Here is a 19,823-nt window from a genome sequence, read left to right as displayed (position 1 = left end):
TAGCAATGCAAAACTCCTTTGTCGGACTACTATTGATCAGGATAGATACTAAACTAGATTGTAAACATCTTTTAATCCAACTCTTTCACTTATAGTAGAATCTCATCCTATCCATCATATACAAAAGGAAATCCTAATTTAGTAAATCATATGTTTTTTTGAAATCCACTTTGAAGATAAAACAATCACCAATTTTCTTTTTCCTAGCCTAGTCAGTAATCTCATTGGCTATAACGACCTAATCCATAATGTATCTACCCTTGATGAAAGCACTTTGGCATTTAGAGATAACCCAATGAATAACCTTTTTTAGACGACCCACAAGAAGTTTAGATATTATCTTGTAAATGCAACCAACAAGAGAGATGAGTCTATATTCCCTTAAACCTTGTGGGCTATTGTTCTTTGGGGCAAGACAGTAAAAGAAGCATTGCACCCCCTAACAATATTTCTATAATGATAAAAGTCATTCACCATCGAGATGATATCATGTTTCAGGACCTCTCAATAGTGTCTAATAAAAGTGAAGTTGTAATCATCAAGCCCTAGGCTCTTATCTCCATCACAGCTCCATATAATATCTTTTATTTCCTCTACTTCAAAACTAGCCATAAGGAAATTATTATAATCTTCTGAGAATCGGTTGAAATCAAGAGTCGGTCTATTCCAATGATTTTCAGAAAAAAAATTTCATAAAGAATGATCTAAACTAATCTTTCACTCTAATGGGGTCTTCAACCCATTCCCCATCAATAAGCAAACCATTAACTTTCTGAAATCTCTAGCTCTTATTAATAGAAGCATGGAAGAATTTAGAATTAGAGTCACCTTCACGAATCTATTTTTGTCTAGATTTCTGCATCATAAGGTTGTCTTTTTGACGAGAAAGCTGCCAAAGATCTAAAGTAGCTATTCTTCTTGTAGAGACCTCAACTTCAGATATAGTCCCGGTACAACCTTTTGCATCAATAGAGTTAATAATATTCACCTGAGCATCTATTTTCTTATCTAGCATACCAAAATGATCCTTATTCCATACTCTCAGAGCCCCTTTGAGAATCTTCATTTTTTCTTTAACACATGAGAACCCCTATCAATGACCAACATCTTCTTCCACTCATCTGCCACAAAATTAATGAAGGTAGGATTAGATAACTAGCAATTATTAGTTCTGAATGGTATCGGACCCAATCCAAAAAATTAGATCTTAACAACACAAGACAATGATCTGAAAATTTCCGAGGTAGACATAGTTGGGTAATATTGCCCCATCTATGCAACCATTTGTCGTCCACCAGGAATTTATCAATTCTGATCATCGCCTTCCCATTTGAAAGAAACCATGTGAATTTTTTTGCAGCAAGAGGCAAATCAAAATGTTCCATATCCTCAATGAATTTGTTGAACTCAAGACCTTCTCTTTTGTCTTCTCGAATACTTAAACCTTTTCCTTCACCTTGATTGAGTACATGATTAAAATCCCCCACCAAGCACCATAAGTCTCCAACAAGCCTCGCTTTAATATCCAAAGCTTCCTCCCAAAAGTTCTACTTCCTTTCCAAATCGCAAGGACAATATACGTTCATGATGTGAGAAAAATCAGTATGCATTGCCCACTTCCCTTTTACCAACACAAAATGTGACCCAATGTTCACCTCATCAGAAAACAAATTTGTCCTAATTCAAAATGTCCAAAATGCCGCCATAACTACCTTGAGCTGGTTTAAATGCCCAATCAAAATTATCAAAACCCCATAAGGATAAACAAAGCTTGTAGTCAATAATCTGAATTTTTTATTCCTGGATACAAATGAAATCCAGAGACATTTTTTTGACTAAATCTCTAATCTTCCTCTACTTCAATCTCTCACCTAAACCTCTTATGTTAATGGTTATGATCTTCATCAACCACTGATTGACTCCCTCTAGCTTTTAGAACCTGGTTTTGATCTCTTTCCTCCCAAACAACCAATTTGTTAATAATTTCAGCATTACTACATTTCCATGTGATACCAATGTACCCCTATCCTTCACATGTCTTCTGGTTTAGTATCTTATCTCTTTAGATTATGAAATATTTCAAGGACTAATTACTACTTCCACTTTTTCTAAAAGAAACCAATGTTTCTACACAACTGTCTTTATCATTTTCCAAATGAATGTGAAATAAATGTTATATAAAAAAATTCCAATGTGGACTGGCACAGCTAGCATGCAATATTATAATATTTTTCAATTTACTCTGCATTTTGACTGAACAACTATCCTAACATTTTAAATATTATTATATTAAAATTATGTGCTTTCGGTCGAAACTAATTTTTTAAATTACAATCTTAATTGCAGGTATAATATTACTATTTTAGAAGTCTCCATAATATTATCACAGTCACAATTACAATCACATAGTTCATATTTTCCTACAATTTAAAATTATCCGATTTATTATAAGCATAAAAGATGGCCTTCTCATGAATGCAAGGTGAGAGATGGTTTTCATTATTCTTGTATTTTCTTCTTTGTTATTTTGAGTTTTTTATACAAGCACACTAGGCTAAAACTAAGGAGGAAGAAGAAAAATGAAAATTAAAAGAAAAATTAAAAAAAAATATGTTTTCTTTATTCATTGACTAAGTTTATTTGGACTAAAATAGTGTAAGTTGAAGTCGTGCTGAGTTGCAACTCTGTTGGGCCTATAGTAAATTGGTTCGAGTGCCAACTAGTGGAGACCAACCTCTTCATTTAGGCTATAATTTAATTAAGAAAAAAAGAGACAGGGAATAAATTTTGAAATTTTTTACGTATCATTTATATTTAATTATTATTGACTTTGAAAAATAAGTAATATAAATAATTGGTGAATAATATAGTGACTGCATATAAATCTTAGAGTTACAATATATAAATATTACACTCTTATTTAATATCTCGAATTCAATTTTATGAGAAAAGACATAGCTCACTCATATTTAAATGGCTGAGATTTAAAAAATTAAATAACAATTTAGAAAGACATAAAAATAAAAAGTGGCTCCTCTTCCATCTTCCATAAACAAACCCTCGTCGTTTCATACAGTAATTTTTAAACTCGACTTATATTTGATGTGAATTATTTTTTATCAATCTTAGAGGCAAGCATAAGAACTTTTTGTTTCAACTTATCAATTCAGTATACACAAAAGTTCTAAATAAGGCCATTCAAGCATAGAATAAAGAATATATTATTGAGAGAATAAATTATCTCTTCCAACCACTAAAATTATGATATGTATTTCGTTGACAATTTTCTACAAAAAAATATTTCTAAAATTTAAAAAATATGACATATACCATAATTTTAGTAGATGAAAAATATAGTTTATCTCAATACTTTATTTTCTTTACGTAAACTAAATTTAATACTTTTTTTTGGTACAATATTTTATTCTTTTTAATACATAGTAATATTTTATTCCCACTTTTTGAATTATATATCAAGTATCCTACTATTCAATAAAATAAAATAAATGAACCAAAAAAATTAAGATAATTGTTAAACTAATTAATTACTCAAGTCTTCAAATAAGTTTGATTTTGTTTAGTATAAATTATGGGTTAAAATTATATTTAAGTCATTATGTTTGTTCATATTATTTTGGAGATGATTTTAATTGAATTAAGTCAAATCAAATTTCAGATAACATAATAAAAATTTATTCGACTTAAAACTCATTTCAATATAAATTACCTTTTTGACCTAAACTCGATTTAAATGTACTTATAACGTAGTCAACTTAATCATTTCAATCAAAATTTAAAATATATTTTTTTTGTAAATAAAAGTTTAAGTTATTTATATAGTAATGTCTCTTCCCATAATTTTATGAACTTTTACCTATCAATCATATCCTTATGCTGAAAGAGTAATTTAAACTTACTAATTTGCATGGGATGAATCAATATTTATTAATTACACCAACATTGATTTGAATAGTTGTTTAACCATTTATGCACATGAGTGTGCAATGTGGAAAAAACTAGTTTGACAATTATAAATAAGAGAATCAAATAAGTATATAGGATTAATAACAATGATTTAAGTTCCACTAAATATCTAAATAGACTAAAAAAATCTAATTTTTAGTAGCGACACCGGTTATAAAGTGACAATCACATACCCTAAAAAATAAGTGATATAGTAGAAAAATATTTGGGTGCGCATCTATTACACTATAACAGTGTTACTTTATATGTCATAAAAGTATGGTTGATTAAAAAATATATCTAAGTTAAAATTTAACTATTAAATATTTTGATAGCTTATGGGAGATAGAGTAAGGCAAAGAAATAATGGGACTAAAGGGTGCAACCAAAATATTTATTATCTTTCCACCGCCACACCCCAAACATTTCATGTCAAAGATTCCTCATTTCATTCTGTGCACTTTGTCCACTCATCTTAGAATCTTATACTCTCTCTCACAAAATAAATGCAACTTTTCAATTGAATTCATTCATTCATTCAACTTTGAATGTGATAATGAAATTTGGGAAGGAATTCAAGACCCATTTGGAAGAAACAATCCCAGAGTGGAGGGACAAGTTCTTATGCTACAAACCATTGAAGAAACTCCTCAATCAAAATATACCCACTCCCCATATTCATATTCTTCATCCACAAGCTTGGTTCCTTCGGATTCTTAACCAAGAGCTTGAAAAGTTTAATGATTTCTATGTTGATAAAGAGGAAGACTTTGTTATTCGCTTCCAGGTACCTACTACTTACTTTCTATTCAATTGGGTAATTAATTATCAGCAAAAGTTTTGATTTTGCACAATTGGGTATTTAATTATCAGCAAAAGTTTTGATTTTGCACAATTGGGTATCTAATTATCAGCAAAAGTTTTGATTTTGCACAATTGGGTATTTAATTATCAGCAGAAGTTTTGATTTTGCACAATTGGGTATTCTTGTCTTATAAAAACTTGTTAAAAATTCATGATTCTAAGTTCAAATCCATTGTTGTTATTTCAATCAAAATGGGTATTTGTTAATTAGTGAATTGTGCTTACATGATTGGGTAAGATCTTAGCTTGATCAGTTTTCGACTGATGCACTTGGCAAACCCTAATTTATTTGTTGACCAAGTGATTCTCTACAAGTTATTTTGGGAGAAGTGTTTTTATGAATTCAGCTTCTCCTAAAATCTAAATTTCAGCTATTTTTCCTCGAGATAATTTTTTGTAGAAAAAGTCTAACCAAACAGGTGCATAAATGTCAAAACTGATTTTTAATAATAAAAAAACCATTTTTTAAGAAAAAAAATACTTGCATGAAGGGGCTCTTAATATGAAACCTTAAACATAGGAACCTAGTTCTACCGAGCAACATGCCTTCTATTTAGGTTGTTGGAATTTTTACAACATACAGAGTAGAATCTTAAACCTAAGGACGAGGACTGTTAATAAGTAGAATTTCAAGGTAACCAAATAAAAAATAATTTAGTATGAAAACGACTATGTTTTTTTACAAATTGGTGCTGTTATTTTGGTTAAAAGGTTCAAAACCATATATCTATGTATAATTTTATATTACTACCATTACTATACAATAGTCTTGTGGTTATTAGAATATACCCTGGTCAGCTAGTGCATCGTCATACACAATTGCTGCATCAATCTATTAGTAAACTGAGCTTGTTAATCTTTAGCTTAATTCAAATTATCGGGAGTAGCGGATGAAAATAATAGGGTTACAGAGATGATTGATGGCAAGATACTTGTGTCAAGGCTCACACACACAATCATGAAAGTGAAGTAAGATTAAAAAAATGGAATTTTACTAACTTCTAAATGGTTTACTTCTCACACCCTCTTTGGTCTCCTTGACTCTTTTTGGTCTCAAGCCGGATAAATGGCTTTGGTGTGATTCTTCTAGGGTATTTTCATTATTTGTTCGGTATCTCTAGGGAGTCAAAGTGTTGAGTAGTTTTACTAGTCATGGAGGAAGGAATGGATTAAAATTCTTGTGTAATATGCAATCTTTGTCATTCTTTGGTGTATTTTGTTGGACTGTAATTGTTGCAGATTAAGGAGATTTCTTTGGATAAAATTAGGCTTTTGGCTTCTACCCCGTGTAAAGCCTATGGCCATTTTAGAGGGGATTCTCTGACAGATATTTGAGAGTTTGGGTAGCTTTGATTCATTGTCTTTTGACTCTTTTCTATCCATTTCGTTTGTACTTGATTGTATGATCTCTTTATCTATCACTCTCTCTGTAATTTTCTTCCCTTCCTCTTAATACATTTCTTCTTATATATGTGTAAAGTGAGAAAGTGAGAGTGTATGCGCCCTTAGATTAATTGTATGTTAACTTAAGATTTTGATGCATTTTAGATTAAATCAAGGGTGAATACACCCTCTCTTTCTCACTTTTCCACACACACGCACATAGCTAGTGGGAATTGAAATGTATAATATGCATCGTTCTTATAATATGTCGCGTCTGAAATTACGTCAGTTACAGCTTCGATGATACTAGATTCCTCATGTTCTTCCTGAAAGCTGTTCTTCCTGAAAGCTGGATAAACCCTTTTCCTGTAGTTCATTTTTTATCCTAGTCTTAATGCAAGACAGAGAAAATGCAATTGCATCATTCACTAAACTCGTAATTTGATTGGTGATGTTTAAATGGCTCTTGCTAATCTGATGTATGCTTTTCCTACATTAGTTGATTAATTCTTGTTATTTCGGTTATGAATTGTATGCTCTTCAAAAGCTTCGCTGAAAGATCAATATAAAAGTTATTAGTTAATGACTGGAAAATATCTATCTAGTATCTATGATAATCATAATACTATTTATTGACAACACACTGCTCTGATTCTTTCCTGATCTATTTCTTTTGTAACTCTGAATAGGAGCTGAAAGAGAGAATTGAGCGACTTAAAGAAAAAAGGAGCCATGGTGAAATGTGCACTTCTGACTGTGAATTTAGCGAAGAAATGATGGACATTAGGAAGGACTTGGTCACTATCCATGGAGAAATGGTGCTTCTCAAAAACTATAGTTCCTTAAACTTTGCAGGTACAGCACCTAATCAATCAGTTGTTTATCTTTTTTATTTAAGTATGGATGGTGTGGGAGTTCGGTCGCTGTCGTGTCGGAGTAGCGTTTCTTTAAGGTTTCTTGATATTGTCAGTTTAGATTACATGATTCATATGTTTTAATATATATCATGTCACCCACATGGGATTAACCCTCACAACCTTGGAAAATCAATATATATCATGTCTGATGGCATTTCAGTTCAGTAAATTTTTAATTCGGAAGCCATTAACTTATTTCTGCTTCAACAGGACTGATTAAAATTTTGAAGAAGTATGATAAAAGAACTGGTGAATTGTTGCGCCTGCCTTTTACACAACTTGTTCTTCGTCAACCTTGTTTCACTACTGAGCCTCTCACAAGGCTAGTTCATGAATGCGAGGAAAATCTCGAACTACTCTTTCCCCTACAAGAAGAAGTGATTCAATCTACTCTCCCTCCAGAACATCCAGCTGGACCACCAGTAGATAATGCAACAAACACCGTACCCGATGCATCGTCGTCTCTCGGGGAGGAGACGGAGGACATATGTCGTAGCACTCTTGCTGCTATGAGAGCCATAAAGGGTCTTCAAAAAGCAAGCTCCACTTGCAATCCATTTTCTTTTTCTTCCCTCTTCAGCAACCAAGATGCTGATAGTACTGGTGCTGTGACAGCCGAAAACTCCGCAGCAAATTCACCAGCCTCCTTGAAGAATGAGGAAGGCACTGGTGAAGAGGACACTGACTCTTTATAGTAAAGCTTTTCTTTTAGTTGTTCTTCCTGCATTTGTCTTTGTATTGCTGTTTCAGCCTTTGTTGAGACTAAGTGAAAAGGTATCTCTTTGTTCTTATGAGTAAATACATACCAATTGAGATACAAATGATTCCTGAATACTGTCATTTTGCTCTTCACTTCAATACTTTTCTATGCTTCCTTGTGACACTTGCTATAAGTTTTATATTGTGGTTGTAAGGAATGATATGAGGATTGGAGAGTCCGACTACAGATTAGGCTTATGAACGGCTATGGTTCACTCTTAATCGAACAAAGATTTGGACCGTGAAAATCCTGGTCTAATGAGATTTAATTACATTAACCTAGAAAAACTCAGGAAGCGAATTGATCAATTCACTTAAAATTAAAAACGGGGTAATTACATACACTTTTATGAAAATTTTACTAGGATAAAAGGCAATTTTTTTTAAAATATAATAAATTATTTTACACCCTAATTTTGAATCATGTTTTTGTCTTCATGTTTTTATAGCAAGAGTCAGATTCTCAAGATTTAACCATGGTTGAGCTTGAAGCACCTTTAAAGTCTAGATACTCTCATAATAACCAATCTTCAAATTCAAAGTTTCATGTTTTTGACTTTCCCTTCAAAACTCTCTCTGGTGCCATTTGCTTGCTGCAAATGCTTCTTCCTTCTTTTCTCCCTTCATGCCCACAACAACCCAACCCTGTCTCACAAATCAACCAACTAGGACTTGACCACAAAAACCAGTCACGTGTCGCCATCGAGCCACTGTCTAGCCAAGGCTCACCCTTACCTCCACCATTCAAACCTAACCATGACACACATCAATTTATATATACTATATATCATTTTTATCATTGACATTCCAGTTATTGCTAAAGGCAAATAACTCTACAAATGCTTGATGTTGCTTTGACATTTCATATTCTATCCAACATATATAAACTAACATGACATTTCTGCTTATAATACGAGCCTCTTCATAAAATATACCAATAACAGTGTTTTGCTTTTGCAATACAAGTCATTGATCGAACATCTCAAACATATTGAAACTAAAAAAAGGCTAAATGATGATATACACAATGTAAAAGTTTTAGTGAAAACACATTCAAACTTTCATGGTAAGAGAAACATCATAAAGGATATTATTATCACTTAAAGAGAAACAACATATTTAGTTTAGGACAATATGTTTTCAAAACTCAATATTTCAAAGGAATAGTCCAAACAGACCATAATGTATACTGTGTCAACCCTTTATTTAGTAGGTAACTATGGGATGACTTATATTGAAACAGCAACCACTGACAATTTTTATTACTCATCGTCATAACTCTTGCGATAATGATGCTTGTGGTGATGCTTCTTCTTCTCCTCGTCTTCGTCGTCATCATCATCTCCCTGCCACCATTACGAAGATAATAAAATGAATACCAATTTGAATAGCAAGAACTTTATATGGCATGCAAATCTAATATTTAAAATTATGGGGAAACATTTTGATTTATGATAGTGCATTATGACATCGTCCGATCATTGTAGCCGATCCCACCTTGCAGCATTACATGTATTGACTCACTAACTAAAACACTACAGTCTACAAGGCTCTAATGGCCTAAAAATACAGAACCTCATTTTAAAAACTATTAAACCTTTCCAATGTAGTTAAGGCTTTGGTGTATGACCAAACCAAAGCTCATAAAATGCAAAAATGAAAATCACAGTCAAAACAATTGTTGATAAGAGAGAAACTTTGTTATATGAATTCAAGAATTGTTTGACCGAGGAAAGATCACTCGACAAACTATCTAGAGAACAAGAGGTGTTACTGTCATGAACACATTGTCAGTGGAGATGATATCTATGGACTACAGACCAAGGTACTGTATAAAGGATTGAACATGCAAACAAAGTAGCAAATTCAGCAGTTCCTGTAGGTCGTGTTATAATGTCCAACGTCGGCCAAAAAAGGTATAAAAGGGAAAATAATTCTACAGGTTCTGTTAAGTATATTATGTATCATAACAAAACTCACTCAAATAGAAACTAATAGATTTAATTATGTAGACCAAAAACATATCATTGAGTTATGTTGAAAGCATTTTAAAGGAAAATAATGAAAGGAAACATGCTTTTTAGGATTTAACATCTACGACATTTTTCTCTAACTAGAAATCACAAGATATTAGGTAAAGCATTAAAGACATGCACTAAACTAATTAGTTTGATTAAGTACACTACAGTACCAGGTACAAACTAAAGATTCAAGGTTTTCTACACCATCAACTACACTAAAGATTCAAGGTTTTCTACACCATCAACCACACATTACGTGACTTATTGTGAACGTGGTAATACAAGACTAAATGTAAGCATAAAATTTAACATTGTATTTAAACTAAATCCAATTGGAAGTGAAATACATTATTCCAAATTCCAACCATAGAACTAAAGTATGCCAATTAGTTAAAGGAATAGAGGGAGTACTCACATATTTTTTACGTCCATAGCCCTCATCATCATCATCTTTACGCCTCCCATAGCTTGGCTTGCGATCTTCATCATCGCCGTCATGCCTTACATAGCTTGGCTTGCGATACCCCTCTTCCTCAGTGCGCCCATACTCAACCTCTTCACTCCTTCCATAATTTGGTTTCTTCTCAGACTCGCTCCTTCCACCATACCCACCACTCTGCTCCTCCCCATAACCACTAGTCTTCCTCGCACCATACCCAGATCCATATTCCGATCCACCTGTCTCGTACTCACTCTTCTTCCCATACCCAGATCCATAACCTGACGTGACATTCTCCTCCTCATTCTTCCGCCCATACCCGGACCCATATTCGGAACCTCTGGTCTTTCGCCCATACCCAGATCCATATTCAGATGTTGGTGCCTCATACTCCTGCTTCCTTCCACCATATCCAGATCCATATTCAGATGTTGGTGCCTCATACTCCTGCTTCCTTCCACCATACCCGGATCCATATTCAGCTGCGGGTGTCTCATACTCCTGCTTCCTTCCACCATACCCAGAACCATATTCAGAGGTGGGTGCCTCATACTCCTGCTTTCTCCCACCATATCCAGATCCATATTCGGACTCCTGCTTCCTCCCACCATACCCAGATCCAAATTCAGACACTGGTTCACCATACTCCTGCTTCCTACCCGATCCATATTCAGATTCCTGCTTCCTACCATACCCAGATCCATATTCAGATTCCTGAAATACAACAACCAACAACAACCAAGCCTTATTGTTGGAACAAATTTTTAAAATATCTTATACCATTAAATGCAGGGGTCAAATATTCACCCATAAAAAATAGTTAACCAATGTATTTTATGATTTTTCATTAAATGGGTCATTCAATCTAATGTGTACTTTGATCAAATACATGAATAATCAGATCATTAGATTCTGAAATAATCTTAGAAGGTGTTTGATCAAGATTATTTTTTAGCAAAACATAAGTTGTGTTCTACCAACAATTTTGGTTGAAAAAACATTAACTCCTTAAAGCTAGATTTCTGAACATTAACATTATCTGCTAGTCAGATTATTATCATTCTTTTAATCCCAAACCAAACACAATCCAACTCCCCAGCTTAAAAAAATAATTTCTATGGGGAAAAATAATTTCTTTGCCATATTGTTTTTGGTATTATGTTACTCTATGGATAAATAACTACATAATCTATTTCAGAATGTGTGGTTGTCCATTCCAACAAGTATCGTGTCTGAGAAGCGATCTCGTTTGGTCTTTCCGATATCTAGTACAGTCTTACACTTACACCACGTCTTGTTAGTTCTTTGCAATACGTACACACCATTAGTGACCCAACTCAAAATTCAAATAAATCATTAAAATTTTATACCCATTACCTGTTTTCGACCATACTCCTCACTGGGTCTATTATAACCCGATCCACCACCGCCGCCACCACCATACCCAGATCCACCACCGCCACCACCACCAGGGTTAAAACCCGGTGCAGCAGGCCTAGGTTTGGGACGAGCATAACTGCTATACTCAGTAGCAAGAGCTTCATCACCATAAGCAGAAGGTTCCGAATACGATGTATAGTTAGGACGATCGTAATCGAAATCGTCGTTAGCGGAGGATCCAGATAATGGGTAACAGGTGTCGTCGGAGGGAGGAATAGGACGGCCGTAAGTGAGGTGGATGTCGTAACCGCCGCCGTAGGGTGTTGGATCATATTCGTCGTAGTCGTCGAAGGTGTCGTCGTCGCCGCCGTGGGTCCGGGCACCTCTTGAAAAGAAAGACATTGTTGTGTGTGATTGGTTTTGGTTTTGGGATGAGACAATTGATGATGGATCTAGAAGGTGGTTTTTATGGTTTGGATCAACGTTCAGTGCAACGACATTATGTGTATGGAACGACGCTGTCGTTTGATCTTGATTTCTTTTGTGGACCTCATGCCTAACAATATTGCATACTTTAAGGATAAGGAGAGAGAAGTTCTTTTTTCATTCAATTTTAAAGATTAAAATGTTATAACTAATAAAAATACAAATATTTTATTGTGTTTTCATTATTTTTTACACAACATCTCTTTTCATTACCTTTCTCCAATATTGTTAAAAACATATTGGTTATCAAATCAGTTATGATACTGGTATAATGATATAATGATTTAACTAAACATATCTGCTTATATTTATATATATATATATAAACTTATAAGATAAAACTTTCACATAGATAGATATTCAAATTTATAATTCATATTCATAATCTATTCAAAATTCACATAAACAAACAACTTTAAGTCTTTAACAAATTCAAAGTCAAATTGCAAAACATATATCAATCAAAAAGTATCACTTAACAAACGCAAAATATAAATAAATGACACAAGTTCATAACTCACCTTACAAAACAAATAAATTTGGAGTTTTAACATTTAACACAAATGAGTCAAAATTGTCTCATATTGAGGTTCTATTTTTGCACCAAATACTACCGTCACACAGCTTACTCCAAGATTACACAAATTCACTGAACCAAAATGTGTAATTTATGCATGTCTCGGAAGCATGTGCCTTGGAGTGTTGAAGAATTGTTGGAAAGATGAGTCACCGTGTAATGAGTTTTTTTCAGTTTTTTTAAAAAAAAATATGCATAAACCGACCGGTTTAGTCAAATTTCAGTCAGTTCACCGGTTTTGACCATTTTTCAACCTATTTTAAATATTTGGCCAGTTCAACATCTGTACCGTACTGGTTAGGGGTCTAATTCACCGGTTTTTCGGTTGAACTGGCTAACACAGTAAATTTTTTATATAACTACCTTTCCCTCTCCATTATTAGGGATGACAACGAGTGCGATTAGACGTAGGTAGTGCTTTCATATTCTCAAACCCATAATATTTATGGGTACCCATGCGGGTAGCAGATATTTATTGGTACTCAATGAGTTTTTAATTTTAACTATATATTTATATACTTTTAATAATAAATATGTCAAAATAATTATTACATGAATAATATGATATTTATTACATGAATAATATGATATTTATATAATAAAATTATGATCCTAGTATAATTTATTATGAAATAATAATAAAGTATATGCTATACAATCTTAAAATAATAATAATAAAAAACTACAATATATATACAAATTGAATTAAAAACTAAATTTATAAATTTACAGATACTCACTTGGCTGGTATCATAAAACTCGCCCACACTTATAAGCTATTATTGCGGGTACTCGTTGTGGGTATTTCCACGGGTATCCACATGTTAGGTTTTTTGCCATCCTTATCCGTAGAGGTGTCAAAATGGGCTGGCTCAGTTGGGCCAGCCCACAAGCCTAAATATTTATAGGGTTTAGGTATCATATTAAGTACTATTGAACCTGAACTTTTTAGTCCGGCTCGGGCTGGGCTTACCCAAATAGGTTTGGGCTACCCATTTTTTCTTATTTTTAATCTTTTTGGACTTTTAAGCTTGGTAATAAGCATTAGGTAAAAATTTACAATACAACTTACAATAAAAAATTGATATTAAATATTTTGTTATGAACTTTGAATAAAAAATAGACTAATGTCTAAACATAATTATTTATAAATTACAACAATGTTATAAAATTAAGCATTATATTATTTTTCTTATATTGCAAAATATCATTTTAAATCCAGTAACAAAATAATGTATCAAATCAAATGAGAAGACATTAAATCATATAGATTTCAATTTTCCCTTATTAATTGTGTATTTAATTATATTCAACTTCTACAACAAGAACATAGTAAAGAAAATATTTTTTACAACAAAACTAAGGACAGCATAGTTGTTTACCGTAGAGAACTCCACACAACCAAATTTAATATAATATTTCATAATGAAAGTGTTGATAAAAAGCGTACAAAATATAATAGGTTTGATATTGTCAAAAAAATTATTATTAAGGTGAAGTTACAAATTATATTATCATAGAGAGTGAAAGTCCAATAGAAATAAGAGATTTCATTAATGAGTTATGTTAAAAATCATATATATGAATTTGACATCATGTCTTAAATAAAAAAAACAAGGCATTAGGTCTGTAAGTTTGATTGCATTGAACATAACAAGTGTGTTAAAAAGTTATACATTAATATGAAATGATATATATACATATATATTAAATAGATTAAATATGTTTAAATTTAACTAAATATTTTTTAGATGTGGGCCGGCCGCCACAACCCTTAACCCGCTTAGGGCGGGTTTGGGCTACAATTTGATATGTATAAATTGTATCTGAAATTTTTAGCCCGATCTGGTTTAGTCCAAACCCGATGTGGGCTAGCCCGTACCCGTTTGGGTAGCCCGTTTTGACACATCCATTGGAGAGGAGTCTCACTCGAATATAGCATCTACAATTTATTTTGATGCATGTTTAAAAGCAAATAGATATAAATTATGAGTGTAATATATATGCATTATGAATATAAAGATTTATATATAGTCATTATATTATCTATCATTCATTATATTATCTATCATTCATTTGTGCTACTTTTTTAAAAGCCAATAATAGTTAAACATGACTAACAGAAGAAACAATGAAAGTGCATAAAACTCTTACTATATAACTTTATAAATTCTTTTTTCATAAATTATATTCTAGAGAACACGTATATAATATCAAATATTCATAATATGAAACATATTCATGACTAACCCTTAAAAGATATTGTCAATGATTTAAAATATTGTGAAGAATGTGATGTAACTCCAACCTAGCCTTTAGATATAATTACACAAAAAGTACATTCCTTATTTGAATCCTATCTAAGTGCTAGAAAAGACAATAGTGACTATTATTTTACATTATAGTTAGTATAAAGTATATATATAGTATATATCAACAAGATATTAGTTTTACGGTGTGAGGTCCTATTGGATTCTCAAGGTCGAAAGTTCAATTCCTGATAGCGATATTTGTTAGGAATAGTAACCACGAACCCCGAGAAGAAATAGTTCATTATCCAAAAAGGTGAGAAAATACCCTTAGTAGTATAAAAAATATACATAATATATGATGACTAAATAACTAATGGAAGAATTATATATTAGTTATATCTAACTTAAAATTTTCAGAACATATAAAATTAGCAAAATTGTTTTATTTATTGAATAAGTTAAGATTATAGTATATTTATAATAAGATATCATTTTTACTGCAATATGCATAAACATTAACACAAATTTAGAAAAAGAAAAATATAAAAAGTCATATAATAAAGGAAGGTGATATACATAATTGAGTACAAATTTTCATTACCTAAGTGACATGATCTCACACAATACACATCATAAAGGATGGTGGTGAAAGTTCATGAGCTGTCATAATTTTAAATAACAAAATATATGAAGACATTCTTTGGGGTGAAGATTTAATTTTTAATATATACAATTTTAAATTTTTAAGGCTAGACCAGGTTAAGGTGATAAACTTTCATTGTTTGACATGTTTTGTGGATGAAATTTGAGCAGATACAAAATTTTGAGTAGATATATCCTCAAACTGCATATTATATGACAATATCTTAATATGAGTAAGAAATCCTAACAAATCAGAATCATAATATGTTGTTGATGATAATAATGGTTCCATAAACAAAATTGGGGAGTAAAATTTAAGGTTCAATCATTATTGTTTAATAAACTTACGACTAAGATAAATTTATCTTTTTCCTTTTGAAATGCCATTATCTCCTAATAAAAAAACACATTATTCAAAGGATAATAGTTTAGCAGAGTTTTTTTTTCCAAAAATAATAGTTAATCATAATATAATTAGTTTGAAATTGATATAACATATCAGATGCAATTTTTTCCTATAATGATTCAATTAGTGGCGCATCTTCAGAAACTTTAAGTATAGAACAGCTTTTGTAACTTGGTTGGACTTTGATTTTGAATGCCAAAGATTTTATAACAATATCATTCATGACTTAATAGACATTGGATTCAGTTCTCATTCATGCATATAGGAAAGGAAAAACAATGCATACCTAACTTGTGCATAGAAATGCAACTCAATTCAAAGAAATTTATATAAAAGCATGCATAATGATATCAACAATTTTATAAGGTCAACAACTTGGTGATTTATCAACTGGTCACATTCTCGACTCCATAGGAAAAACTTCACACTATTATTCTTGTATTTGACCTTTACCTTTGCTCTATACATGATCAGGATTTTTAAATAATAAAATGGTAGAAATGTAATGTAGTTATTAAAATATGATTGAAAAGATTTATTTTAAGAAGGAGAAAAGGGACACATTGTCTTTAATCTTAATTTCCAAATCGAAGAAAACATGTCAGAAAGACATTATTGAGATGTATTTTGCACAAGAGAAATTGCTACCCTTTCTAGAAATACATCGTAATGAATTTGGTATGTGTCACATTGAGATATCTATCTCCTAATATCATGATCATTTTCTTTCCCAAAACTTATTAGTGACTCTAGCATATACCTTCATAAATTATGGTTTTAATATGTGACACTAAATATTTTTTACACTGTCAATAAATTATCTATCTTTTATATATTAATCATCATTGATTCTCAAGAAAAGTAATATAGATAAAAATGAATAATGTACTGATAGTATAAAAAATCTTATATTTTAAACCCTAAATTTATTCATCTCTCTGACACACATGTATTAGCTAACTAATATAGGCTTAGGAAAAATGCAAGATCAATTTACTAAAAAGAATTAGGGCAATACTTTTAAAAAAATATATTTTATCTAAAAAAATAAAATATTTTAAGTCTTCCAAAATTCCTTTTAGGTCCAACAGAACAACCTCTTTAAGTAAAGGTCCATCGAGTGATGATATTATTATATTTTAGATTGACATTATCATGTGATAAAATCATATGCTTATTAACATATTGAAATATTTAGGCATATTAGTTTATATAAACGACTTGAACAAACTTGTGACTTATCCAAAGGCATTATACAATTTAGGCTTTATAAATAAGCTTTCAAGTTACACCAAACTTTTCTAAATAGGAAGATTATGACTTGGACAAATTTATAGGTTGAATACATTTTATAATTTAATATTATTCTCTTATACTTTGTGAACTCAGATAGCTTAGCCACGTTGAATGAGCAAGGGTCACATTCTTTCACTCCCTCCATTCTAAAACTTTTGACGTTTACACAGTCAATAAATAATGTGGAAATTAAATACAATTAGACTAAATTATCTCAATTATATTTTCATATATTTCTGAAATTAATTTCTCATTATAAGATAAAAATTTGGAGGAAAAGTTATTTTGATAATAGTTACTAGAATAGCATATTGAAAATTGTATAAAAATAAAGGGAGGGTAGTTTCATCCTAATCCTAAACGTGTATTAAAAAAAATAGAATAAATTACACTCAAATTTCTTATTTCTTGTGTTTTAGTGAAATTGCATGAATTATTTCTCCATTTCTTAAACATATACAAACCATCCCTACTAATTAATGACAACGAGATAAGTGTAATTTATTAAACAAAAAATAATAATAAGTATAATTAAATCAAACAAAATATGATATATTGGGAAGACAGATCACGATAGAATAAGAGTCATTGTCATTATTTTTTGTTTGCTACAAGCTGTATCAATACTAATTCTAAGGAGATATTAAAATCACTTTTATATTGTGTTGTAACTAACCAAAATAATGAATAGATATTGACTCTTATACTATTTGGATCTGTCTTCACAATATATCATATATTGTTTAACTTAATTACACTAGTCAGTTTTTTGTTTAAAAAATTACATTTATATCACATATAAAGGTAGTCAGTGTATGTATATATATAATTAGTGATAATTTGTGTATGTTTAAAAAAATGAGTGATTTATATAATTTCACTAAAACTCAAGATATATCAGTATAATTTACTCAAAAAAATACTAAGAGAGATAGTGATACATTGAAAAGTGAAGAAAGATTTGGAAGAGGGGTTAAGTATAATTATTAAATTAGGTGGAAAAACTGCTTAAATGAATAATAGTGGATTTGAAAAAAATTACATATAATTTATCTTGATTTTAAAAAATATCAAGATATAAGAAATAACTCTAAACATAAAAAACTTTCGGAACAAATGGAATAAGATATTTAACAAATCGGACTTTTAACCCAAGTGGACCAGCCTAGTTTGACACTTGTGCACTACTTAAAGATATAGACTTATGCCCTATCCAAAGACTTTATACACATTAAAAGTCACTTTTTTTTTGCTAAGCGAAAAATATATTAAGAAGCATAAGGGGTGCTAACCCAATACAAGCCAACAAGAAACTAACAAGAAGCTAAGATATAAGACCTCGGGTCCAAACACGAGTTAGAAAAAGAACAACAATTGGACTTAACATTGGCCAAAAACCAAGTCCAAGATCTAATCTGAATTAAGTCCAAAATATGAACAACACTAAAATCCTTAGAAGAAAAAATAACTTCGTTTCTCATTTTCCAAATAGAGCACATAGATGCAAACCAGATCATAGACCAAAGATTCGCCCATTTTTTACACCTGTGCAAGCTCATATGATCCTGGAAAAAGCAGTGCAAATATCTGGCAATGTCAACTGCTTCCCCAACCAAGAATAAACACTCTTCCAAATGTTCTCAGCAAAAACACAAGATATAAACAAATGATCTAAGGATTCCAGGTAGTTTTTGAAAAACGCACAACCCAAATCATCATTTGAGAGAATAAGAGATCTCTTCTGAATATCACACTTGGTAGCCACTTTTCCTCTAATCACCTTCCAGATAAAGCAGCACACTTTGGAAGGAACATAATTAATCTAAACAAAATTAAAAATATTACCTAAAGGATGCAGATGAGCATTTAATAAAACATCATAAGAAGATTTAACTTCAAAAATTCCAGATGAGGTTAATTTCCATCTCACATGATCATCTTTACCGACAATACAAGAAACCGAGCTAATAGTATCATACAAATTCCTTTCCAAAGCCGATTCCCACACAAAAAGAGGCCTCCTCCACTTAATCTCCCAAACCCACCTACCATCAATCCAGACACCATTCTCCGAGACAGAAGAAGATCTGTTAGCAGCCACCGAACACATGCGCAGAAAAACAACTCGAAGCGGAACCTGACCAAAACAGTTATCATCCCAAAAACTAGTAGTGGAACCATCCCCAACCTCCATAATAATATTTGAGAAAAACCAATCCCTACTAGAAGTACTAGGCTGCCCCACCGAACACACTCCTCTCCACCAAGACGACACCGATAACGAACTCGAAGGCACATACAACATATCATAGTTAGACTTAATTACCTTAACCCAAAGAGCATCATGATTAGTCAGGAAAGACCACTTCCATTTTCCTAACAAAGCTTCATTAAAAACAGAAATGTTCCTAACCCCTAACCCCCCCAACCTTTTAGGC

The 19,823-nt window shown here is 31.7% G+C and overlaps 3 protein-coding genes across 10 annotated transcripts in view; 1 reads left to right on the top strand and 2 right to left on the bottom strand.

Moving 5' to 3' along the window:
- The window catches only part of LOC109336091 (SPX domain-containing protein 4), a 24,408-nt gene continuing 8,956 nt past the window's right edge, over window positions 4,372-19,823 (top strand). The window contains exons 1-4 of one of the 2 annotated variants that reach the window (XM_019572470.1): window positions 4,372-4,750; window positions 6,900-7,065; window positions 7,338-7,802; window positions 12,796-12,801. In XM_019572470.1, the coding sequence (XP_019428015.1) occupies window positions 4,520-4,750; window positions 6,900-7,065; window positions 7,338-7,802; window positions 12,796-12,800 (867 nt within the window). In that variant the 5' untranslated portion in view covers window positions 4,372-4,519 and the 3' untranslated portion in view covers window position 12,801. Of the gene's footprint in view, window positions 4,751-6,899; window positions 7,066-7,337; window positions 7,980-12,795; window positions 12,802-19,823 lie in introns of those variants that run through there. The other variant, XM_019572468.1, reaches the window with a different exon arrangement.
- Window positions 8,954-12,189, bottom strand: LOC109336090 (uncharacterized protein At5g39570-like). 7 transcript variants are annotated; one of them, XR_002106300.1, is made up of 4 exons: window positions 11,724-12,189; window positions 10,939-11,060; window positions 10,323-10,901; window positions 8,954-9,232 (listed from the first exon to the last, which is right to left on the bottom strand). XR_002106300.1 is itself a non-coding variant. In XM_019572463.1 (4 exons), exons 1-4 carry the CDS (start codon window positions 12,126-12,128, stop codon window positions 9,149-9,151), a joined length of 1,188 nt encoding a protein of 395 aa, XP_019428008.1. In that variant the 5' UTR covers window positions 12,129-12,188; the 3' UTR covers window positions 8,954-9,148. The 7 variants fall into 7 exon arrangements, 6 of the variants coding, with proteins under 6 accessions (XP_019428008.1, XP_019428009.1, XP_019428010.1 ...); XM_019572463.1 differs by having other exon boundaries at window positions 10,323-10,655; window positions 10,695-11,060; window positions 11,724-12,188; XM_019572464.1 differs by having other exon boundaries at window positions 10,323-10,915; window positions 10,955-11,060; window positions 11,724-12,188.
- The window catches only part of LOC109335530, a 3,892-nt gene continuing 3,009 nt past the window's right edge, over window positions 18,941-19,823 (bottom strand). The window contains exons 5-6 of the mRNA XM_019571664.1: window positions 19,316-19,711; window positions 18,941-19,207 (exon numbers count right to left, since the gene is read on the bottom strand). Of these exons, the coding sequence (XP_019427209.1) occupies window positions 18,941-19,207; window positions 19,316-19,711 (663 nt within the window). The remainder of the gene's footprint in view (window positions 19,208-19,315; window positions 19,712-19,823) is intronic.

The sequence above is a fragment of the Lupinus angustifolius genome, chromosome LG20, assembly GCF_001865875.1.
Source record: "Lupinus angustifolius cultivar Tanjil chromosome LG20, LupAngTanjil_v1.0, whole genome shotgun sequence".
Lineage (NCBI taxonomy): Eukaryota > Viridiplantae > Streptophyta > Magnoliopsida > Fabales > Fabaceae > Lupinus > Lupinus angustifolius.
The sequence above is the reverse complement of the archived record's forward strand: the minus strand, read 5'-3'. Positions and strand labels throughout refer to the sequence as shown.